Genomic DNA, 26,148 nt, shown 5'->3' on the forward strand with positions numbered 1-26,148 from the left:
ATTCCTCATCAACCTAAGCCAGCCTTGTCGCAGGCTGCTTCAGGCCCCTTCCTTGCATGCCTCTCTGCTTTACATTAGAAAATATTATGCTCTCATCTGCTTCAGTGGTCATCGGACCCACAGCTGATCTGGTGTAGTCCCCAAAGTCAAGAGAAAGCCACATTATTGTCAGGTTAGTTTTCTGCTAACTTAGACTGTGTTCCATGGCAGTCTAAGCTGAGCTAAGCCCATAGGAGGTACTGCTGCAATCCCCTCTTTTCTGAGGCTCAGGTGCCCAACTGTCTGAAATTGCTGTACAAGGCTTTGTGCAGCTGCGTGGCTGAACCAGATTAGGAAACTGTGCTCAGTTAAAATGAGAAAAGGCTGAGTTTGAGCCATGTTGATTCCATTATCTGGCCCACCAGACAGACACCCAAAAAAGGGACAGGAATAAACATGACTTGCTTTTTCTGGTAGGAGCAATGTCATTTACTTTTCCACCCCTCCAATTATAGCCTCCACTAAACTTAATGTTGTCATATGATGTCAGGCTATAAGAAAATGTGGGTCTCATCACAACCCTGAACAGTGAGTTACTCAAAGACAGGAATTTTGTTTTAGAGAAGGAAAGGTACTGGATACTACATGTTCTGGAGGAGAACCTGTAGCAATAGGAAGGATATGGGCTTCTCCTTCTAGGTTCTGACTCAAATCCAAAGGACAGCCAAGAGGAAATTCTTCAAGGAAACAGAGGCAGTAAACACCATGTTAATACTTAGCTATCAAAAGAAATAAAGAGATAAGAAAAATAACCTGGATAAATGAAAGGGATATGAACTATCATGCAGCTTCCTTAAAAAATTCCCAAGACTGAAGCATGGCAAAAGACAATTCCTCACTGAAAAATTTATGATATTCACTCCTTCTAGTATAGCAAAATTTAGTTAAAGAGGAATTGGTAAATGTCTGTTTGTGACTGGATTTCCCGTCTCTATCTGGATTTCCTAATATTTGCATGGTCACTGTAGCACACAGGTTCAACAGTGCCAAGTTTTCCTTCAATCAAACTTGAATACTCAAGAAGTTTTGTGAGTGGGGATAGGGAGAAAAAAACAGTAGATATTGGTTGAGTTTAGAAAGCTGTACAACACAAAATCATTACCTTAAAAGAAACCTGCTTTAAAAATAGCATTGGTGCAAAAAAGTAATTCCTAAGGCAGATTGCAGAAGCTCTTTTCAAATACTAGCACACTATTTTAATCAAGCCCTGTGCAAAATCCACCAAAATAACACCAAACTCACTGATGTCTGTGGCCTTATTACATAGGTCACACTTACCACTTTTAAGAAATAAAGTGTAAAAATAGCATTTAAGAGTAAAAGTTGGAGACCAGGCTAACTAGCCTGGTCTAGTTATCAATCCAACAACCACTGATTGATATTCACATGTATAAATTCAATGTTTGATCTGTAGAGGTCTTAAGAAGAAAGAAGTTCAGTGCAGCAGCAAAAATGTGTAGGTCTGATTATAATGAGGATCTTTGCAATGGAACGAAATGTTCCATTTGTGAATGAGGGCATAATAAAAGGCATTTTAAGAGAGATCTAAATTGAATTCAGAGACAGGTTAGAATCTAGAAAATAAGACAATACCACATTTTAAATCCTATTTTTATGGATTCTATCCAAACTTCACTGCAAACAAGTTTGGTAGGAAATGCTGCCAGTGACAGATGTAGTGCATTCTTCTAACACTTTCAGCTACTGACTAATGAGTAGGTGTTTGATAGGGCAGTTGAAATGAAAAATGGCTCATTAATACAAGCCGATGATTTCATGTAAAACTAGCTGAAGGAAAAGAATTCACACACTCAAGAAAAGTAGTTTTCCTCTACAACCTTTTTTTTTTTGGTAGTTCTTCATTCATTACCTATCATGTTTCTTAATCTTTAAAATGCTACATAGCAATTCAGACTGGATAATTTCTAAATATTTTAATATTAATTACTTTATAACCATTGATAGATTGTATGTTCCTGTATGAACACCAAACAATTGACAGCTTTTGGTTTAAGAAATGTATATGCTTACCACAGACATTTTAATTATTATTTTAAACATCTAAAAGAAAAATCAGTACAGGAAAGTTTGTTTATACAGTACTGATAATGCTTTTAAGGTCCAAGTTCAAGGACAAAGTTGCTAAAGCAACAGGACAAAGAGCCTCCACAGTTCCTTCACATAATACAAAACATACATCCACTGACAATACATACATTCAACCATACTGATATAGGAAAGGACAAGCTTCTGCAGTATTTTCCATTATGGACTTTTGTTTCAATAAATTAAATACAACATTGGGCTGCCAAAAAAACCTACAAAAGCACAAACACAGTCAGGACCAGAAGATTTAGCATACTGAGTTACTCCATTATAGGTCACATACAGGGAGAGGAGAATGATCTGTTTCACAAAGCTGCATTCATTGATATTTTACATGAGAATTAATTTGTTTTGCCTCAGTGTCTTGCTTTTTAAATGAATTACATATTAGGACAAATTGTATTTTATAGCAGCATTATCTTGTTTAATTTACCATCTCTTACTTTGCATAAAATACTTTTATCTAAACAGGAATGCTACCACCTTGCAGCTGGACACAATTCCTTAATTGCCACACATGCACATAGGAAGTACAATTAAACTGGAAAGGCCAAAGTACTGCATATTTGTCCTCTACATAAATTAAAAGTGGCAGGAGTAGGTTTCTGAAATAAAAGTGATCTTAAACATTGAGATCTCCAATTTCAGCAGCTTACATGAAAAATGCTCCTCAAAACCCCAAAGCAGTCCATTAGTGCCATGATTCTCACAAACTCAATTATACTGCACACATCCAGTCAGTCTCTTTTGTATCATGAAAACAGATGCTAGTTTTAAATGAACAGGTAACACACTCTGTTTAAATGTATTCCAATATGAGTTGGTAGAAATTATCAACATACATGGTTGAATTTCTTTACATTATCGAGAACAAAACTTGACTTGCTTTCTTATTCACTTGCTATCAGTTTTGTTTACTTATTGGTACTCTGCACTTCAGAAAAACACACAATAATTTTACATTTCTGACCTCTTGAGCAATTCTCACTTTTTCCTCCTTTCTCATGGTTTCAACAGTTTTATCAATCAAAATTTGGTACAATTGTTTTTTTAGGTATCAGACTCAAACTGGAATCACCTCTTCTGCAATTTTGATTCATCAGACCTTAATATTTTACAGATGATGAAAACAGAGCTATCTCCTAGACAGCCATTTACAACTTAGAAACATTAGGAAAGCTTTAATAATGCTTGCCTCCCTATCAGAGTCCTGTATCACAGGCAGACAAGTTGAGACACCACCCTGATGTTCTTTTACACAGAACAGAGTCAGAATTTGGCAGAGCTCTGAAGTCTCTGCTTGAAGAAAAACAAGAACCATGCTCTCTGCATGAAATGTGCTCAGAAAAATGACCTGTCATGTTCATTTCTTTTCCACCCCTCCACTTTTATTGAGTAGGGTCTTTCTGTTGTTTTTGGGTTTTTCAAATAGATATGACTAATAGTACTTCTAATGTTGAAACCGTGCTAAAGCAGAAACTGACATCACCAGAAGATCAAAACCAGGACTGATCAAAATGTGTGGCAAGATCTTCAAGAACAAAATACCAGAATCTGTTTAATCCTATCACATGCAGATATTCTACATTAACAAAACAGTTCTATACTTCTCAGCGCTAAAAGTCAGTACATATGTCCTCATCTGTCAATGTAGCTTATTTCTTCCTACCTTCATAAAAACATTTATAGTATTGTATCCACATGTTTCAGATCAAAAGTCCAAGTCCAAGAGGTAAATAGTAACTTTAAAATAAATTCAGAACTGTATTTGAAAATAAAAGCTGATGTCCAATCCCTTCATATCTAACAATGTTCAATTTATCTGAAAGAAACCCCCAAACCCCAAATAAAACCAACAATAAAACCTCAATCCCAAATGCACAAACTAAATCACGACACTGCATCCCAAGAGGCCTTTATATGGCTGTAAAAGGATTTTACCCAGCTTTAAAAAAGTATATATGAAAATGCTACAAAAAAGCGTATTTTTGAATCGTGCCCAAATTTACATATGCATGACTAACATATGTTCATTGGGAAAGTCTGCAACATTTCAGAATATTAAGTAGTACTGACTTATTTTTTCAAATTTGTCATTCTAGAACTGACAGAGAACATTCCTTTTAATGAGTATTACTTGAAGGTTAAAGTTAGACTTGTGACACAACTGTATTTGACAGTGCATGAAATATTTTATCCTAGTTAGGGTGTTTTAATATTATATTTAAAAATTCTCATTGTGACATTTTCTTACATATCATAAAGATTCAGACATCATCCTTAAAAATCTCACCACTTTGTATAGTCATTTCTATTTTACAGTTTACTACATTTACTATTTACTAAAATCAGCACATTCATGCAAAATAATGTACAAATACATTCACCTGTTTGCATAGTTAAAAATCTCATTTACTGTGAAAAAATTACCAGTAATGTAACAATGAATTCAAGCTTCTTGCATAAAGCTGAAGTGAGCATCCAAACAACCAAAAAAAAAAAAAAGTTACATATTTTAACATAAATTACTAACTGCTTTCTTAGGAAACCAAAAATTAAGAAACTGGTAAGTTTCTGAAGGCTGAAGTACCCTTTGCCATTTATATTTGATATAAACAAAGCATTAATCTGCAAACTTTCAAACCACAATAAAATAAAACAAAACAGATCTTTAAGTCTGGTATATTTTTTTCTCAATTAACAATTTAAAGCAGAAATCAATTTTCTGTAACTTAAGTACCTGTACTACCAAAGTTAGCTAACAAATGAAACTGGATAAGCAGAAATCAACAAGCACAAGTTTGTTGGCACAGAAGTTTTTCTTTTTTTTGGTGAAAATAGCTAAGATCTTTTCAAGATGTTCGGCACTGTTCTGAAGGCACTTCTCCAGAGATACTTCTAGGTTATCTGTGGGCAGACAAGCTACCTGTTCTACCCAACTGGATCAGGTTGCACTGCACTGTGCTGCAGGGAGCTTCACTAGTTTGCAGCTTTGCAAATACATGGATCTTGACGTTCCACAAACCAATTACATCAGAGACTTCTCTTTTCTACGCTCAGCTCTCTTCATAGAACCTCTTAATTCATAATCTGTTTCCTTTTCTTTGTGCATTATCTGAGCTATCCTGCTCCTCCATTTCCCGGATAATCTGAGGGTGCATAACATTAATCATAACTTGCTCCAGTGAACACAAATCATACCACACTAATACCAGTCACCAGGGCAAATATGCTGGTATTTCCAGAAGCTTATCATCAGCACTTTGGTATAACACCCAAGAGCAAGTTTGCAGCATGCCTGAAGATCAAAAAGCTATTTCTTAAACAAGAAGTCTTGATGAAAAGCCACCTTGGCAGCTCCTCCTTTCCCTCCCACTATTTCAAGTGATCTGCTGACCTCATCTCCAGACCTGTGGCACAGAAGAAAGGTGGTTATCTCACCAATACCACAGGTCATTTAGATCTTACCAGTTACAAGCTTTCACGTGTCTAATACGGACCATAAAGTATGCAAAGGCAACTCCATTCTATATTTTGTGCTTGAAATACAGTCTCATGTAAAGTACATTACACTACACAGTAGTCAGTGCAACATTTGTAAGAAAATACACGTCTTGCTCTACTACTGACAAAAGAAAGGTTCCTCAGGTACCGCAGCCATAGAAATACAGCCACCTGTTATGAGTAACAGCAGTTTGAAAGCTGGTTAAGTGCAGCTAACCTGAAGGAACACTATGTTCTTCCCAGCACTTCACAGAAGTCAAACCTGTCTTAATCATTTCAGTCCTTTAAATTAGCCTGCAGTCCAATTTAACTGCTGTCCAGACACAGACATTAAAAAACACACTTCAAGATATCCAAAAAGAAAGTTTCCCAAATTTGCTTGACCCACCAAATTCACATCAAGTATCTCTGTATCTTTTAGAGGAACAGTGTGACTGGCCAACAGTATTCTCAGCAACCCCAGCAGGCTGGAATTACATCAGGAGTAAGCACATGCAGTGAGCACAGCCATTATGCAGACATCTGGTATGATCAGGAGATTGGGTACAGCTTGATAATAAAGCTATTACTACCTTTACTAGTGAAAGGTGGCAATTACTACCTCTCACTAGATCAACAATTGCACTAGTGCTCCATAACAAAGTCTGGCCCTTGACAACCTGGGGACGTACGCACAGCATCAGGCATCCACCAGGGAGAAGTTCAAGATCTTTTCATTCCTTTCACCTGAGGGTGGGGGAGTCAGTGCAGACTCAAGGCAATTACAATGCACAATACTCCTACCATTTCTTCATAAATAGGTACACTGTGTCAAAAAGTGCTAGAATGCTCTGAAAAAATACCTCAGACAGTTTATAAGAATTTTCTTTTTTTTTTTTACTCCTCCCTCTTCCAACTACAAGCAAGCATTCTTCTGCACTTCACTGGCCTTCTAGTTTAAACTGCAGCACAGCCAAAGTAGAAACAGATCTTAAACTTCACCTTCACCACTGTAGGATGGATTAGTTCTCCCCTGTCCTATTTGCACTCATTTTCCCCATTTCTAGCTCTATCCACATTGCTTCTAATTGCATGCTCAGTTCTGGTATCCCTGAGCTGCAGTCCCAGGCACTACCAGAACCACTGTATGTAAAATAGGACCAAGAAACAAATTATATTTTGTGTCTTTGAACAAAAGGTTATGCCAGTCAATGTGGCTGTATGCATAACTTCTTATAAAAATCACTACTTTAATTCAGTGTCTTTTGCTTTTGTCACTCATGTCCTGGTTGTCACAGCTTGTGCATGAACCTTCTATGTCAGTTTAAAAGACAGAACATATTATTCATAATCTGTGGTGCTAAATAGTCTTATTAAAATTTAATAAATAGATCAAAATTAACTAAATAAGCAGTAGTTTAGTCTTGAAATATATTAAACAGCATCTTGTATATAGGCTGCTAAATTAACATGATGGACAGTATTTCAGATTCTTTTTGTAAAAACAGTATCTGTGTGAAGAGAAAAATCTTGTAATCTAATTTGATCTGAATGAAATGCAGTGTAATTCAGATAGGCTGAGAAGCAGATTTATTTTCAAGAAACATTAATTTATTATATTAAGAAAATGATGAATGGAGGAAAGAATACAATAATTTCCCCAATAATTTCACATTACCTACACCAGTACTCCCAACATTTCAGTGACCTATTAGGCTTTCACTGCCAATTTTGAACACTGTAAAGCAGTACACACTGCACTTCAAAAATGCTTTTTTTTTTTTGTTTCCTCTAAATAAGCCTTCAGAGCAAATAAAGGTCATAAAAGCTGAGTTAGTAAGAGAAGACCCATCAATTATTATTATCTTTTTGTCACAGATGGAAGTAAATATAAATCTAAGAGATAAAACAAGCTTTAAAATCAACGAAGGAAAAATTCATATGCACTAATAAGGCACCACTCTGCCTGACCCATGCTCAGGAAAAACAGACCCATACACAGTGATAGACCAGATCTTCTAACAATGTCAAAAGAAATTTTAGCACAAATGAAGCAAGGTTTGAGCACACTGCTCTGAGGACAGATGCCTAATATTTTGCAAGGAGATCCAAAATATTCTGCTATTATATGAGATGAGTGAATATGCTGTCACACAGACATTGCCTATACTGATTGCCAAGAAGGCAACACACTGGAAGTCCTCAAGTGCAGATAAAACAAAAGAAAAAAACACCCAGTGACCCAGTGCAAGTATGTACAGTTTGCAGATGTGCATACTTGATGTATTATGCATGCTGTCCAGATATTAGAGGTATGACACCTGAGGTGCTTCTCAGACTCATGCCCAAATTTCCCCACCAGAGTAATTCTACTTTGGAAAGACATACCTTTTAAAGCTGGCAGTTTTTGAAGCTCCCTGTTATTGCTAACATTAAACCTTGAAGAACTCTGACGTTTTTCCTTCTTCACTACAGTCTGTGGTGCTGGTACTTTGATTTTAGATAGTTGTGCTGGGGGAGGAGTGCTATTTGATTTTTTGTTTGACACCTGTTTAAAAAGAAATTAAAGCAGTTAATTACAGCTGAACTTAGAAATAAAAATCTTCTAAAAAGCCATTTTAGTCACAGAAATAACTGAAAATTAATATGCTTTTAATTAAACTATTGTATCCCTCATCCTCTGAATGTATTGCCACGTACTGTTCTGCTCATCTTTTCAGCATTCATTTCTGTACCATAGCCCTGATACAGATGGGAACAGATCACCTTGGTACATGCAGTAGCCCATTTATTTGAAGTTACCAGACAACTGAAAAGAAATTTTCAAGTAATGTAGCTCCTCAGCTACTCTCACCTTTCTCCTCCTGGGAAGTCCAGGTCTCCTAGGTATTTAAGTACATTTTCAAAAGGACCAGAGAAACTTGTCTATTTACAGCAGGTGAACCTTTCATGCCTAATCATCCTTGCTGCCAGAGTCTTAAGCTTGGCCAGAGCAGTCAGGCTTTGATATAAAGTTAAAGGAGTGTGTCTTACTATTGTAGTGGCAGAAAACATGGTTTGCTGCCTACTCAAAGCAAGTTGCTTTTACTGTAATAATTCTTATTAGATTGTCACTGTACCTCTGTATGAAGTTTATAACATATATCCAGAAAAATGGTTCCCACTACAGGTTTTCAGTTTGCTGTTATTTCACTGACTACACTTGACGGTGCTGAATAAAATGCATCATTAACAAAAGCCTGTCAGAACTTGTGGTGCTGCCTTCGTTCCTTTTTTTTTTTTTTTTGAAGGAGGAAAAGCAGGTTTAAAGGAGGCAATAGTTAACTTTCAAAATATGAATAATTTCATGACATTCATTACTAGAATGATAAAACATCTAGGAGTGATCTATGCTAAAAATACAGAAACAGCTGACAAGGACCTCTTGCTGCAATATTGTAATTCATTTTGCAGGCCCTTAATTTGCTATAGAAGTCTCTCAAATTTGCAAACTAGAAGCACACATATCTTAAAATATACCTTGGCACTTCTTCCTTACAGGAAAGACCATACTCTCCTCAGAAAGTGCCCACAAGATAAGCAGTAGGGGAAAAAATCAGATGGGAATGGGATTCATGATGGAAATCAAGTTGTAACACTGGTACTTTGGCAGTTTGACTAGATGTAATTAGAATTTTGCTAAATGTTATAGGTATGAAAGCAGCTTCGTTCCTGCATGGAATAACATCTGTGGCATTTTCATAGAGATAGTGCTAAAACAAGGGAAACCAATTTTCTTTGTGTTCTGAAAAGTATTTCCAGAAAAGCTTATTCATCAACAATTTGCATAGTCTTGTAGAGCATACATTCAGCATGCATGGAGATGTTACCTTACATAAATATCTACCTTTTGAGTCTCCAAGACTCAAATGATAACTCAAAGTAATTTCATTCAAATTTTGTTCTAGTACTATGACTAGGAAAGAATATATACTTCAGGAATAGATTAACAATTGTATTATATTATACACACAGCACTTAATGTATCAAAGATGACTGAGAGCAACATTTAGATTTCATAAAACTCATTTAAAATGACCATTTTTCAAATTTAATATTATAAAAGCAAAACTCCTTATACAGCCTTATAGAACAAAAATGGGGAGACAGTACAATGAATATTATAAGTCTCAGTTACCAAAAACACTCTAGAACTTGTTCCAGTAAAAATGGAATACATCAGCAAATTGAAAGAATTTATGTACAAGTAATACCTGTTACATTGCCTTTTTCAGACTATTTCACTTTTTAATCTTGGACTCTAAATGCTTGAAAATGTTTACGCTGAAATACAAGTGATCTGCAAGGTAATTTCTGTCCATTAATTGAAATTTTAAAAAGCATTACAAACAAAAATACTAAATCTTTCTAAGTATTAATATTAAGATTAAGCTAAAAGAAAAACAGCACTAAGAATTAGGAAACAATTACTTACTGAGTATTAAGCAATAAATTCTAATTAAGATACATCATAAACATTTTTAGTGCACAGGATTCTGTACTTTCAATATTGTTATTCAGTTTAATGGTGTTTTTCTGAACTGGCTACTTTCCACTGCCACCTGTATTTTTTCATTACTTAGAAAAGCCATCTTCCTGTTTCCTCTATTCCCAAGCAAATTCTCCATTTCAAATTAACAGGTGCTCTCATGTGTCTGCACACATGCACACACTACAGTACCCTAAGGTAGCACACACCTCAGGGAAGCAAGTACTCTAAATTGCAGAAAAATTCTAAAATTAGCCAGAAGTGGTTATTTAAGAGGATGGGTAACCTTTCTGATTAGAAATGTTGAAAGAAAGCTTTTTTTGTTGCTATGGCAACTTCCCATCTAGAAGTGATGACTCCAGAGTAATTCTAGTCCTGAATCACTGGACTATTTATCCATCAGATTTCCTCCTCATTCCTACCATCAGGCATGATCACCCCTGCTTTTCAGTCATGCTCCAGGCAGCCAGCACATACCAGAAAGCTGCCAGAATATTTTCTAAACCATTATTTCAATGCCACACAGCTGTACCCAATGACCTCTGCAACTAGCACTATGATGCTACCACAGAAGAGCTGGCCTCCAGGGCTTGCAGACAACATTGGATAGAAGGGCACCCAGAAAGTGAGTTAAGTCAACTTAAGCCACGAAGTTCAGCAATTTTAACCACATCTCTTAAAAAAAGGCAAACTAATTCAACTAACAATTGTGTATTCATCTGCTAAAGATTAAAGATTTCACACTTTCTATGAGAGTACAGTGCTTTTGAGTTCAGATGGAAAAGCCAAACTCAGCTTCCTCCTCCCAGTAACAAACCAAACTACTACAGACATCACAACTCTCAAGAGTAAGTGCTGGACACTCTGCTACAGCAGTAAACAGTTCAATGTATTTGACACCAGAACAGTCCAGCTACAGACACCTTTTTATCAATTCTCTTTCTATGACTAGAAGAAGCAATACCTATCCTTGCCCTTGTTCTGGCAAATGGCTCCCTCCTACCCAAATGTTTATATAGACAGACACATTCAATTCCAAAAGTGCTGATAAACATCTGAAAATGTGCACAAACTGCTCTGAAAAATGTCACACTGAGAATGTTCCTTCAAATCATGATTAAAACACAATCTTCATGTTTTCTGATCAATTTATTTCTGAAAAGCTAGAGCTTTACATACAGACTTCAGTGAACATTAAGACAATCAGCTAAAGTGTGATTTCAACTTTTAAATTCTGACTTTAACAATTGAAAGTATACAGCTGATGTTCCTCAATGCTTGTGACTAAGCTTAAAATTAATTCAATAGAATGAAAGGTGGGGAGGAGAGAAGGTTTTTTGTCAGTCACAACAGTTCAAGGCAGGTAGCCCTTGCATCCCTTCATCCCTTGAATCCTGCATCAAGCAGGATGTGGTACATTCCTTTTCTCACCATCACTCTTTTGAGCAAAGTTGGATCTTTCACCCTTCTGACATTACACAGGCAGGTAAAGATAAGAGCACAACACTACATTTGCAAAAAGAAAGACCTGAGTAGAGCAAGCACAGCTACAGTTACAGCCAATTTTTCTTTTTAAGTTAATCTTACCATCGTCAAGCATTCCACAATGCAACTTTTACTTCTGGACAACTACCTAAGACACAAGAGAGAGAATGGTGGGACCTGGAAGGAGGATCCACCCTGTATACCACGTATATCAATAAGTCTTTCAAGAGAACCTATTCTTCCCTTTCTCACAGTCTCCCAAAAATGCTATTCAAGCTACCTCGACAAACAAGGGCAACCAGAAGAACTCTGTCTGACCTTACATTTCAAAGTATCAGTAACTGAATTAGACCAAAGGACACAAAGCCTTCTGATCCACAAAATCAAAAGCCAAACCAAGGCAAGCCTAAAGTGCGGTCAACTCTGTAATGATGCAGCAAGTTTGCATACTGCTTTCTAAGATATAACAGCAGGGTGAGGATTTGAAAATGACAGTAAAATCGCCTTGATGTATCTGTCATTAGAAGATTTAGAAAACTGGATGGTTTCCTAGTGACAAAAATCAGATCTCCTAAGCACAAGGCAATAGAGATCCTTTGCCTGAAGAAACACGGTGCTGGGCAGCAGGCTATATGGTGTTTCTTTGCAGAGGTCAAAGACTAATATGCAAATTTCTGCCTTCTAATAAGTACCACCACTGAATTCAAGTTCATAACAGTGTGCACACCATTCCACAATGGCAGCAACAAAACCTTGAGAAAAAACTCTGGACTATGAAATCTGGTAGGTGAACCCTGTACCGATTCACACATGATTACGGTTTCCTGTGGAATACAAGTACACAGAGCAAAAAGCACAGAACATTTTAAAAGAATCATCAGTCTGAATCTGAAACAGAGGGAAAATGCTTATTTTAATGCAGAATTAATCCCTTCCCTCTTCTCCTTTTGGAGTAAGTAGCCTCCATGGACTTATTTTTCATTAAGATAAACAGAGGTCTGATCTACAGCACCCAGAAGAGCTTGTTTCTTGCCAAGGCAGCCTCAGAATGCTAGGAAAGCATTCTGAATTACATCTAAAACATGCTTACAATGAAACTGAAATACAGGTTACTGAAACTAAACACAGATCATCACAAAACATGAAAGGGACATTAACAACTTGATTTTCAAAACTGTATGAGGGCCCAGTATGTAACCAAAATAATTTGGCTAACAGGTTGAGGCTTAATACATAATCAATGTAATTAGGCTGAGAAGCTGAATTTAATTTAATCTCTTGAGATGAGAACTGAAATCATAGATCAAGGAGTCAAAATGGGTGGAGAGCAGCTAAAGAGCCTTCCATGTAGTTTATTCCCCTCTGCATTAACTTCAAAATAGTGTGAAAGTCTCTGAACACTCCAGGAATCTTGAACACTACCACAGAGCTCTCTCCTTTGCAGTTCTTCGCTTTCTGATTTGGGGTGGGAGCAAGGACAGATAATATCTGGCATATGGCCCAACAGTCATCAACCTGTAAATATATCCACACCATACCTACAGGAAGTGGGCTGGTGATGTGACATCAGCAGCTGGGACCAGGCAAGTTGTTCAAGACAACACTACCAGGAGAGCAGTATGTGTCACCTGATTTCAATTCTGTGTTGTTAACAGCAGCAATTCAACATGACTTCCAAGAGGATAACATCAGAATAAAATCTTTTTACTAATGGTATTAAAGAAAAGGCTTGACAGAGCTTTCAGACAGTCTGCAGTAATTCTAGTACATGCAAGTACTGGCAGAGTTTATTATGGAGCAAGTAGATACGATTTTTAACATCAATATTTTCAATCTACAGGGAATCAGTACAAACCATACAAAGCTTGATATGGAATACACTGGATACATAAAAGGAAACACTGATCCATAAACAACACAGTTAAAAATGGCAGGGAAAAACATATTTGCAGGGTACCATTTTGGACAGCAGATGTTTCTGAAGTTATTTGTTGAAGATTTTTGCTACTATGCCATTATTGTTCACTAGTTTTACTACCACAAGCCAGTCTGGACGGACAACTTAGGGAGGAGTCACTGGAGAGGCAGCTTAGGGTGCTGAAGGCTTTGGGTGGTTTCACACAGATGGCAATTTAAATGGCTATTGTTTTTCCTTAACAAAATCATTTGCCAGAATGGTACCTGGATTGGCTGCTAGAATGATCTTTGCAACTTCCTTTCTAGCAAATATGCTTATTATTGTTAAACACTCTCAGTAGCTGAGATTACTATCCAGTGTATCTCAGCATAATTTACTATGTTTTTATTACAGCAAGAGCTGCATCCTAAACCTTTGAGGATCCATGCTGTTCTAATGATAAGCAAAAATATTAACTTTTCAACATGACAGTAATGACAAAGTTTGTATATTCTAGCACTCATGGATTTATGCTGTAGTACTTGTTTAACAGTTGTGATTTTGCATTTACGTACAGCAGTGCTACTGCTGGCTACTCTCAATGTCCAGCCATGGAGTACCATTAGGGTTTTGTCAGAGACAGCATGGAATCTGTTGAATTGCATCAGTGACTGGGATGTTTCTTACAAGCAGCAAAGGCCATCTGGGCCTCTTTGCTGTGGAGCCCACAACAAACTTTACAGTCACAAACCACTTCAGAAGACTGATCCACAACTTGCTGAAGCTCTTCTGCCTTTCTTGCTGCTGTTTATTTTTCACAACATAAAGCATTGCTTGTATTTCCTGTTAGTTGCTTATACACAGGACTAAAATTTTATCTTCTAAAGAATTGTATCATCACAGCTTTGTGTAATAGATTGGACTTGCAACGCACCAAACTAATCCCATGTTTCAGCTTAGTGTGCTGCATCCTTGACATTAATACACTATAATTTTACATTCACAATTAAATATCAGTAGGATAAGGCTTGTTTTCCATTTGCTTCTTGTAAACTTAATTTTGCTTTAACTAATTTACTCCAGGAACAAGCTGACATTTGATTCCCTTCACTCAGAGCTCAGATCTTCAACACAAGGTTGCAGAGTACTGGGCAAAGATGAGAGGGTGCCCAGTCTAAGACTTCAAGTGGATTCACACTGCTTTGCATTTGCTGAAACACCCCCATCAGTGAGCACCCGGTACCTCACAAAAGCAGCAATGCAACACTTGTTTCCTAATGTATCTTCTACCACAAAATTTCAAAGCAAGAAATGTCCTCAGGAAAAAAAAATGTTACCTGCAACCACCAGTTAGCTGATTAAAAAAGATTTAAACCAGATAAAGTCCAAAGTATTATTTTAAAACATTTATACGAATACAGGGATGAAGAATCTGGATAAAGGATGGCCTGGCTCAAATTACTTTAGTTATTGATTTTCATTATGATTTCTCTCTGATGAACCTGAAGCATCCTTTTACTTTACAAAACTCCAAAACAACAAAAACTACCTTTGTTTTTTTTAGATATATATCCGTACATACATATATGCACACATATATATGTAAGGTTCTGACATTTGAAGGAAATCACACACTAACTCTTTCACTGTAGGCACCAACTGCTATACTCCACTATAAATTTTAATTATATACAGCTACTGATGAGCTAAGGCACGTGTGGCTTTACCACTGAGGTCCATATTTTTGTGCTCCCTGATCTATTCATAGAAGCTTCTCACTTCACACACTCACACTGAAATCTTTTTTTACTTCGCCTCCTGCCCACCAATTTGATATTTGTATTAGATGCTATTTGAGAGAGATGTAGTCCATGACAAGTAACCTGGTCTAGTGGAAAGTGTCCCTCCCCATGGCAGGTGGGTTGGAACTAGATGAACTTGTGGGTCTCTTCCAACCAGACCATTCTATGATTCTATGAATAATAACTATGGCTGCTTCTACAGAACTGTTATACCAAATCATTTCATTTTTGGCTCTCATCATGCTTTTATTTTACATGTCACTGGAGAAGCTTACTTGTCAGTATTTCAGACTGCTAAATTGAGAAGTGATGAGGAAGTATATAAAAGTCACTATAAATGTGTAGCAAATTATAATATTTGGCAGTCATCTTTTAAGAAGCATATTCAGGAATAGGCCAGGGTTTTTTTCCTAGCTTTCGGCTGGTTGGTTTCTGTAAATGGCCCTCTAAGCCGGTTGCAGGGAAGGACACACAAACAAAAAACCCCAAGGCCTACCATCCCACTTCTAGAATTACAAATTTATTCTGGTTTCAAATGAAATTGAGGGGGGGAAAATGCACACAAGGTATGGTTTTAGTCCATGAACATACTGGTAGATTCAGCAGCTACCCGTTTTTTCTCACTGTTTGCATTCTAAAAGATAACTACATTAATAATTCTGTATTACATGTGTTAATGTACATCTGAGTATTCTCTGAGTGGTAGGCTTTAACTCATACTAAATAATTTAAGACAAGCAATTTGAAACAAAGGATGAAAAGGATGTTTTTAGTCACAAAATGCTGGTATCCGTTTTTGAAAGTCACTTTGCTCCTTTTGATTAGAACAACCTTAACCTTCATTGCTGTGCTGCTTCAATTCAGGAAGGATTCAGAGAGCTTAAAAACACCATTAGGAAGCAGAGGATAGCAAGCACTAAACCACACACAGTTCTCACACCTCATATGTTACACAAGTAGTTGTCAGCCTTGTGTAAGAAGTAGAAGGGCACAAGATCCTGTTTTCAGAAGCGTCCCATTTTAGGTTATAAAATACTTGTATACAGCAGTATTTGGTACACTTTAATAACACCACTGATTTTAAAAGCATAATGTTAAAGTTACATAACAAACACCATTAAGGTAACTCCACTATTCAGTACTAAGGTGTCCTTGCTTGGAAGACAGAAGGAAATTCCAGTTCCCAAAATCAAAAAGCCAAGATGTCAATAAAAATTGCAAATAGGAAGATTACGGAAGACAAACAGTTTCATAGATGCTCTAAGAATAACACATGGCATCTCTTTACTCAGCAAACAGCTTCTCATCTAGTACTAAGGGTGTATACCCTCAAGTGTTTTTTAATGGTTATATCAACCCATTAATGCAATCTCTCTAGGAAAGAAAATCAGAACTTGGAGACATGATCAAAAATTAGTTTTCAAATTAATTTTTTTAAGAAGTTGGCACACCAATTTAAAACCAAACAAACCCACTCCAAAGCCCACAGATTTTATTTTCTATCAGTTATAACTGATTCAAGAGAAAATCCATCCCAACTTCATACAGTTTTGGTTTAAAATCCTGTTTTGCTACTGTTATGAGTAAAATCCCAAACTAATAACCCTAGAAAGCTACATAATGGGTCTAACACTGTCTCTTTATAGTCCTTCCATGATTCAAACTTGAGAGGACAAGTTGTTTGAAATTTCAATTTTATTTCATAATATATCTCTTTTTCCAAATGCAAGACCACCAGTTTTAAGATCATCTTTATGTACTACTGCATGGGACTGGCTCATGAAAGCACTGGCTACGCTGCCTGTCCAGCTGGGGCACACCACTGAGCACACACTGATGAGAAGAGCCAGGGCCCAGCTAGGGTTGATGTGTGATGAAGACACCTGCCAGTGCTAAATGTATCTCTTTGTTAAGGACACCAGCTTCTGTGAAGAACAAGTAAAGAACAATCTTATACCTCAAAGATGATGAATGCCATGTATCCAAAATGCAGTGCTACTGCATTCACCTAAGTGAATAAATACCTGTGAGAAGAAGGTATTTCTAGAAATTATTTAGGAGCAGTCCTAATACACATTAACAAGGAAGAGAAAACAATCCCAGAACTTTCTCCCCTCCTCAATCCCCAAACCTCAACCTCTGCTGTGGTGCCTAAATGAACTGCCAAATTAGTACTTATTTCTGAAAAGACTTTCAAGTATAACTTAAATCCTGAAGTAAAAAAAATCTAGTCTCAAACTGGATACTATGTAACAGTCCCCAACTTCAAGATCAGGTATATTTGTTTCTCTGGGTAAATAGCACCACAATGAAAATCACAAACAGCATACACGAGAAAAATAAGCAGCATATATAGAGAATATCCACTCAACTTTCTAAATAACTTCTGCTACTGATTATGGAAACCTGTTATCACAAAATAGTGCTGGATTTATTGCTTTTGTCTATTCCTTGCTTTCCTTTAAATGTTAGGATACTTCCACATACGATGTCAACTAAAAAAAGCCATGCAAAAAACATCAACACTCTTTCTACTACCCATTCCTTTTGTAATTTCCTACTTTTAATAGAAATGACAATCCTATGTCCTCATATAATCAGGAATCATTAAAAGTAGTGAGAATACTGACAGTCTTTCCCTACCATGTGCTGGCTAATATAGGAAAGGTGATCATGGATAACTGGATAGCCACCTCTGGAGGTTCTTTCAGAGGGATGAAAATTCTTACTTGTGCTGAAGTGTTTTGAAGAAGATGGCCCATCAAACAGAGATTTCTATAATTTTTTTGCAAATCCATTTACTGAAAAGTATTACCATTAGGCTAAGTAGCTTAAGAAAATAACTTTTAAATTAAAAAGGCCTCAAAAAGCAGGGAAGAAAAGCTTCTGAAAATAAAGCCTTACAAAATTTCTGCACTGGAAGCCATTACAGTAATAAACCTACTGAAAAGTGATGGCTGTGAGACAGTGGCAGGATAGAAGCATGGATCAGCACTTAAAAGATTTTAAATTATTTTAAAAATTGGTTTCAGCAGTGATTACAGTCCAACATCAGCAACACATGTTATCAATATCATTTCTTGCACAGCAAGAAAAATAGTTAATACAATTTGCATTTCATTACATTTTGATTTGCCTACATTAAAAAGAAGAAAGAACCACAACAAAATACCTTTAAAGTAGAAAGAACCAACAAGGACAGCACGTGGAAACAACAAGATAATACACACACACATGCTTCTCAAAACCACATTAGTCTTCCGTTTGCTTTTCTGCATGGCAGAAGAATGAGTTATAATTTCTGTTTTCATTTGCTGAGAGTCACCAAGCCAATACTTTCTCAAACAACAAAAATAGTCTTTGCCTTCTACAGACTTCTCAGCATCTGGATTGAAAATTAATACAAATTAAATTTAAAAGTTTAATGCCAGTTTAGGCCAGTACAGCTAGACACAGAAGAAGCTATCCCTCCCTGTCACCTGGTTTTATACCAGACTAGTGTCATGTATGAAAGACTCCCAGCTACTTCTGACCCTTCCATCCCCCAGGTGAACTACAGTAGTGAATTAATTGTCCTGGACTGCTCCAGTGACTGGTGAAAAGAGCAAGTTTTAGCACCTACTCTCACACAGACAGAAAAAAGTCAGAAATAAAGAGTATATAGGGTTAAAATTTTAACTTCCTTCCCCTGCGGTAGTATTTGAAAACCACTGCTAAACTACTGCACTTGAATTATTTTAGGTGTTAGGTTAGGTTTTTCTAGAGATAGAAAAAGGTCATGTTTTTCAAAAGCCAATTACTATTACCAAGTCACCTTTTCTAAAAAAATTAGACTCTCCATAAATTACTACTGCCTCAATTCAAAAGGAGACCTCCACACCCCTGTGATAAAACAAAACTCTACAACAAAGCTTATCCAGCAGACAAATAATTTTTTCAAAAGCCAGTTAGATCACAGGGTATATGCCCACAAGGTACCAATGGAATGGCCAATCACCACACCCAGGGGGTTTAATTTTCAGTATTAGGTTTTGGTGCCAGTATAGTTTTTGGGCACTGTTAAACAAAGGCCCCAAGAATTTACCAGAGCAGAGACACTACTCACATAGGGAGGAAAAACAATACACAACGGATTAAGTCTTTGATCACAACCTGAAGACACTAATATGCTGGACTAACTGATGAAATAAGAGGTTCTAGTTAAAGGAATAGATTTAACTGTTCTGGCAACTATTTAGTCTAATTTATTAACGTTTACTAACAGGTTACAAAATAAGCTTAGACGAGAGCTTAATAATAGCTTTTTTCTTAAGTGTTCAATAAATGAGCAACATGCAACTGGAAACTGGAGCAATGGCATTGGGTACAGAAGGACAAGGTGCCCTCACCTCATACAGACTGTGCATTTCTGGTACCTCTGTCACCAAAAGATGGGAACAAGAGAAAGACAATCAAAGTAACAAGAGTCCTCCTATGCAGGGGACATTAGGCAGGATTTTGGGGGAAAAAACCTGAATACAATATATGTATTAAAAATATATAAATGTCAATTACATAATTTATAATTTAATACCAATTTTACACAACTTGCAGTTAAACAACCCTCTAAACCACATACTGGCCTTAAGAAAAGTATACCAGGATGGAAGACCATACATATACATCTACTCTGAGTCTCTCTTCTTGAGCATAGCAATTCAGAATGGAGGTCCATGTCACTCCACATGTAGCAAGGCTTTTTTAGTATTACATTGAGTGACCACACACAGCTAATGCAAGAACCATCAGCTTAAGTGATTTTCACCCTCTTTCAGCATGGGCATTCTGGATCTGGTATACCAGGAATCATTTCAATCCCTTTTCAAACTTGCTGCACAGTCTCCATTGACCGAAACCTCATTCCTCAGACTGCAAGACAGGAAAAACACATGCTCATTTTTGTAAATACTAAGATCTATTTAACTTTTTTTATCTATAGAAGTTCAAGGCATCATGCATTTAGTTAAGCGCTATAAAAGTATCTATAAATAAAGTATTTGTGGGATGCTGCTGCTTGTGTTGTCCCTGTTCTTTGAACAGCAGGCTGTTTCTAGTCTTTACAATCTGCCATTTGCATTAAATTGATTTGCATTAAATGCATATGCATTAAATGCATTTTTAGAAACAGAAAGCTGAAATGAACCACCATATTTCCAAACCTACTCATAGTCTAGAAGAGAATTTTGTAAAGCCCTATTAAAACACATGTAGAATGACACATGACAACAACCTTTTTTGAAGGGAAAGGAAACCTAGAAATGTATTAACAGCATGCTCCTGAATGTTTCTGTATTTACCAATCTTCCCTATGTTAATAAATAGCCTCCTTTCTGCTCATATAAGCACCAGCTAACATACAGCAGGATTACAGCCAGCCACGTTAGAATGCGAAGTGTACATTACTATTTGTGTGCAATTACTCTATTAATTAAGATAATGAGTCACGCACTGAGGTGTTCAAAACTGTACGGAGACTAAATAATGCCCACTGGGAATGAGAACCATACTATATGTGCCAGTCACATTCCCAGCTCCTTTCCCATTCTGCCCCTGCTCACACATGACCAAGTACCCTAGACAAGTAAACTGTATTTTTCTTTGGGAATTCTACCTGGATGGACAAAAGAAACAGTGTGGGAACAGTAAAACATTCTTCAATTGAGATTCATCTCTCACATTTCAAACCCAAAAATCTAGATCTGCAAAGACAGAAAGAAATGGCAAAGAAACCCACATATACATTTTTGGCTAGGATATAAAGCTCTTCACTTATTATCTCAGGGAGCTTATACACTTGATCCTGAAGTACCAAGAGAGAATAAGAAAATTAGTCTTGGTCTCAGCAACTTGTCATTCGGAAGCTTGAGAAAATAAGTAGTCAACAAATGTACTCCAAAGATGGTGATAATAATGAGCCTTACAACTACACAGGAATTAAAATTATGGCCATAGCAAGACACTGCAAAGACAGAACACATCACAATGAAGTACATCTATTTACACCACTATAAACATCTACACTGATATATTTCCCACTTCATTGTACAAGCTCCCCTAGTAGCTAAGATCCTTTCTAGTAGCTAGCTTCCCTCCAACAAAACTCTATCACACTTACAGGAATTTACCAAAATACTTTTACACATAATTTACAAGTTTTAATGATCTTCTTAATTTATGACAGTAGCATGAATCGCTCTGCACAACAGACAAATGAGAACTCATTGAACTGCATACAATAAATAGTCTAACCCACCTATCCCTAACAGGGCAGGAAAAACAGTAAAGCTGGATGAATGTTTTGTTCTCAAACATTATCTTTCAGAATCAAGACACATTTAGAGGATGAAATACATAACTTTTCATAACTTATTATGAATATTTTAAAGGAAATTAATGTAAATGGTGGATTTCCAAAACAAACAAAACTACTAATTCTGAGTTTCTGAGTGAATGTGTGCAAATAATGACTTAAACGTCCCTTTTCAAGTTGCTGTGCCTTGCTAGTGGGCAAAACAGAGAGAAATGCAGAAGGAAAAAAAAATCAACAAAATAATTAGTCAAAAAATGGCACATTTCATCGTATACCTATAAAAAGGAACTACACAACACAACAGCTGGCAGCCTTTGATTAAGCCTAAGGTCTCCTGACAATAAACCAGGCTACTGACACTCAACTGACATGCCAGCATCGACAGTTTGAGAGAAGAGACCTCTGGGAATTACAGAGAATTCTAAAAACGACATTGAGCAACAAGGATAGACGCCCAAAAACTCACAATAAAAGCAGAAAATAAGACAGATGTACATCTCATAACCAAAAAAGGGAATAGATGAGTATTTAAGACGGTACCAAGCAAATATTTATTTACTCTAAGTAAAACTGACTTCCTTAAGAGCATTGTTTTATATCTTGCCAAATACCAGGGCAGTAGTTCCACAATCATTTTCCCTACTGTCATGTCAAAATTACAGTGTAGAAAAACTTAAAACACTTTTTAGAAGTGACTACAAATAACTGTGAAAAATACTATGTTTTTTAGTAATATTTACCTCATGTTCTTGGTTATCTTGTCCATCTTTGCCACTTTTTCCACTCTTGACTGATTTTGCAGGTTCCTTAAAAAAAAAAGTTCGCAGTTTCAGTTGTTTTTTTTAAAGGAGATCTAGATAGATTTTCAAATCAAGGAATCAGGCTTTTTTAGACCCTCGCTAAAAGTAATAAAATTGACAGAATAAAAATGATACGATTTAACGGGAAGATGATAATATTGAGCTATAAGTCTCTACAAAGCCACTTTAAACATTTTTTATCTGCAGAAAGACTTTGGAGATTTATTTATGCCGCAAAATTCACCTATAAAGATAAGCTTTTCCATAGGTAAGAAGGCAGAGACGAAGAATGCAAGTGATTTGAACCATGTCTAAGAAATTACTTAGTTCTACTACCTTGCTGTCTTTGGTTTTTTGGTTCAGAAATATTTACATTTAGTTTAGCTTTGAAACTAGCATAGGTATAGAACACGTTTTACACTTTATTATTTTGTCTGCTCTAGGGACTAGAAAGTCCAGTGTTAGAAGTAGGCCCACAACTCAATTTCCCACCTCACAGTATTGTACTTACCTTGAATCCTTCACCCATTTTTGAGTTTTGTTACTCTCAGAAAAGTGAAGAAAAGTTTCAGTGTTTTCAGCATCGAAAGTGCCAAGGATATTGGGAAAATTTAAAGCAAACAACGCCCCACAAACCACAACACTCAACCTCCCTACATCTAATTTTAAAATGACAAACTAAAAACTAAACAGAAGTGGTCGAGAGGGACAGCAGCTGGCTGAGGAGGACAGCATAGTTCACTGTTTCTGACTTCCACTCGCGGCTAATTGCCCATCACACAAAATAAAGTGCAATCCAGCTAACTTCCTGCCGGATTTACAAGTTTTCTGCGATCATTACTTGTGCAAGCCCCTTTCGCAGCCGCCAGACAAATCACTCCCTGGAGCCTGAGGCAAAGCGGGGCCAAAGCTGTGTTCTTTCTATTGTCAGGAGAAGGAGCTGAAAGACTCCGAGGGGCGATCAGTGCTCCTCGAATACTTACGGAGATCCCCCAGCGCAACTCCCACTGCAGCCAGAGCTACGCAGCAGCCAAACTTCCCAGGACGGGGCCCGGGCAAGAAGCCGTAGGGACGGACCCCCCCCACCTTGCCGTGGAAATAATCCCTTCCCCCTCCCCAACGCCCCCGGACCAGCCCCGAGCGAGACCCCCGCTCCCCGCTCCGCCTCAGCCAGCCCCGGCTGAGGACACGTTTCCCATCCCCTCCCTCCAGCACTCCCCCGCACGCCAAACCCACGGCCGCCCTCCACCGACTCCCTCCCTCCGGCGGCCGCCGGCGAGTCGGTACCAGGACCCCGCCTCGGCACCCCCGGCCTAGGCCCCGCCGGGAGCCGCCCCCTCCCCGGCAGCCGGCGGAGGCCGGCACACAGCAGGGAGCGAGGGGGCTGCCCCTCACCCGGGGCTGCCCCTCGCGCTGCTCCACCAGCGCCGGGAACGGGCGCCGCTCGCCGCCCCCCACCCCAGGCCCCTCCTCCCCGCGGGGCCTGCACCCCACAGCCTCCCCGCGGGGTTCGGCCTCTCCCGATCCCCCCGACTCACTTTCTCCTTCTTGTTTTTATTCGGCATGGCCGCGGAGGCGCAGCCCCCGCCGGCCCCGCTCCGCTCCGCGCCGCGCCCGCCCCGCGCTGCCGCTCGCCCGCTCCGCGGCGGCCTCGGTGCTCCCCCTTCCTCCTCCCCCGCCCGCGGGGAGCGGGCCCTGCCCGCCCATTGGCTGCGCGCGTCACGTGGGCCGCAGCTCGCGGCGCGTCACCGAGCGGGCGGGGATGGCGGCGCCCCCGCCCCCCGGCGGCTCCGGCGCTCTCCCGGCGGGGTCGGGGCTCTCCGGACGGCTCCCCCGCTCCGCCCGGGCTCCGGCCACGCCTCGGGGTGTTCCCGCAGGCTGAGCGGGACGGGCTGAGGCGTCCTCAGGGCCCCGAGGCTCCGGCAGGCTCTGGCTCAGCCCGTGGGAAGCCGGGGGTCCCCGCAGCCGCTGCCTCAGCCGCTCTTGGGCGAGGGGCACGGGCTCCGCCGCGGGCGTCCGAGCGCCCGTCAGTGGCGAGCGGAAACGCTAAGGGAAAAAAAAATAAATAAAACGATATCGGGCATGCCTGAAGTTCGCTGGCCCTCTCGTGCAAATCCAGTGCGTCCATCATCATTTTGAGGACTTCAGTTTTGAGGACTTGCAGTATGTAGATGGAGAAGGTGAGCTTTGGGAAGTTGCAGCCTGGTTTTGAAACGATATCTGGATTGCTTTTAAAAGCCTGAGTTCATTTGTGCATGTTTTCATCATGCCCACCTGTACCAGAGATAATTTTTGTCCAAACAAATCACTTTTTAATCTCCCAAAACCAGAATGCAAAATTTAGGACAATCTTAAGACAAAAGAAGAAATATGTAAATACTCCATCTGGAAAATTTACCAACTGTATTTCTCCCATGGTCAGATTAAGCCACAAATTACTGTTGGCTGAGGAAAAAGTGCAGAGGACATTAGCAGTCATATTAGCATCAAGACATAAAATATTTTAAATTTAGATTGGATGTAATTGTTAAATTCTAATTGTGTTGTACTGCTAAAGGATAGGAAAATTACTTAATAAATAGAGCATAAAAGTGAAATTGATCTCATTCCTTATGCAGCCTGGGAGTATCATATCCAGCACAAGCAAACAGGTATGCTGTCATTTTTGGGATATGGAATTCTAATAAACACTTGTGTCTGATGGGATGGTATCTGATGTTAGATACTTGTATCAGCTTGTATCCATTATATTGGAACACTGCTCTTGCTCTTGTGGTGAAAAAGACAAACTGCTTTTTCCAGGCACTGCAAAGGAATTTACTGGCTGTGGAGAGCTGTTTCCTCTTACTTCAGTCCTCTTCCTTTCCTGTTTCTCAAGTGCTAGGAAACGAATTATGTCTGCCTCTTATCCTTTCTCTCATCTTCTCTGGTTGGAGAGTTTAGAAATGAGGGACAGTTATCACTATTGTGCCTCTGCTAAGTACCAGTCAGAAATGAGTTGCTACCAATAAATGACATTTCTGACCAACAGAATAACATGGATTATTGAAATACTAATAGACAGCAAAGGAAAGAAATCTACCTCCATCTGTAGTCTGGAGTTTGATCAGAGTGTGAAAGGGTTAGTATAGCTAGGGATAAACTCAAGAGCTTCCACTTCTTTGTTAGGTTACAGTTTTGTAGAAGCTTAAACTACTCTTAATTCCCAGCTGTTGTGCTCCTACCTCCCTCCCCTACACTGATGCTGGTGCTGTGAAGTGTAAACCTGTTCATAGAATTGATCAGGTTGAAAACCGTCCTCCCAAAATGATGTGTTGGTGTGTTGGTTTAGTTTTGGTTTGGAGTTTTTTGTTTGGTTTTTTTTGGTTTGGTTTGGTTTTTTTTTTTCTTTTTTTGCCTTGAACTGGCACATCACCACCTGCTTCTGTAAACACTAACATTGGCTGAAGGAAGGGGGTGGAAATATGCGGCGGGGGCGGGATGTGACCTCAACAGCCTAGATTTAGATCAGTTTAAGCAGCTTAATGAGTTTCTCATTGGCTCTTGGCCTCTTTTGTGCTGCTAGTGCTCATAGTTTTTCTAAATAATGGAAAAACTGTCAGTATCATTCTTACCCAAGTACTTCTGAATAGGAGCAGCAAAAATTGTCTGTCCTTATT

General features: G+C 38.5%; 1 protein-coding gene across 2 annotated transcripts in view; it reads right to left on the bottom strand.

Moving 5' to 3' along the window:
* Positions 1-24,176, bottom strand: part of PPP2R5C (protein phosphatase 2 regulatory subunit B'gamma) — a 73,782-nt gene extending 49,606 nt beyond the window's left edge. The window contains exons 1-3 of one of the 2 annotated variants that reach the window (XM_068192375.1): positions 24,028-24,176; positions 22,430-22,495; positions 8,017-8,176 (exon numbers count right to left, since the gene is read on the bottom strand). In XM_068192375.1, the coding sequence (XP_068048476.1) occupies positions 8,017-8,176; positions 22,430-22,495; positions 24,028-24,054 (253 nt within the window). In that variant the 5' untranslated portion in view covers positions 24,055-24,176. Of the gene's footprint in view, positions 1-8,016; positions 8,177-22,429; positions 22,502-24,027 lie in introns of those variants that run through there. The other variant, XM_068192377.1, reaches the window with a different exon arrangement.
* Positions 24,177-26,148: the final 1,972 nt, after the last annotated feature.

The sequence above is a fragment of the Anomalospiza imberbis genome, chromosome 6 (assembly GCF_031753505.1).
Source record: "Anomalospiza imberbis isolate Cuckoo-Finch-1a 21T00152 chromosome 6, ASM3175350v1, whole genome shotgun sequence".
NCBI classification, from domain to species: Eukaryota; Metazoa; Chordata; class Aves; order Passeriformes; family Viduidae; genus Anomalospiza; species Anomalospiza imberbis.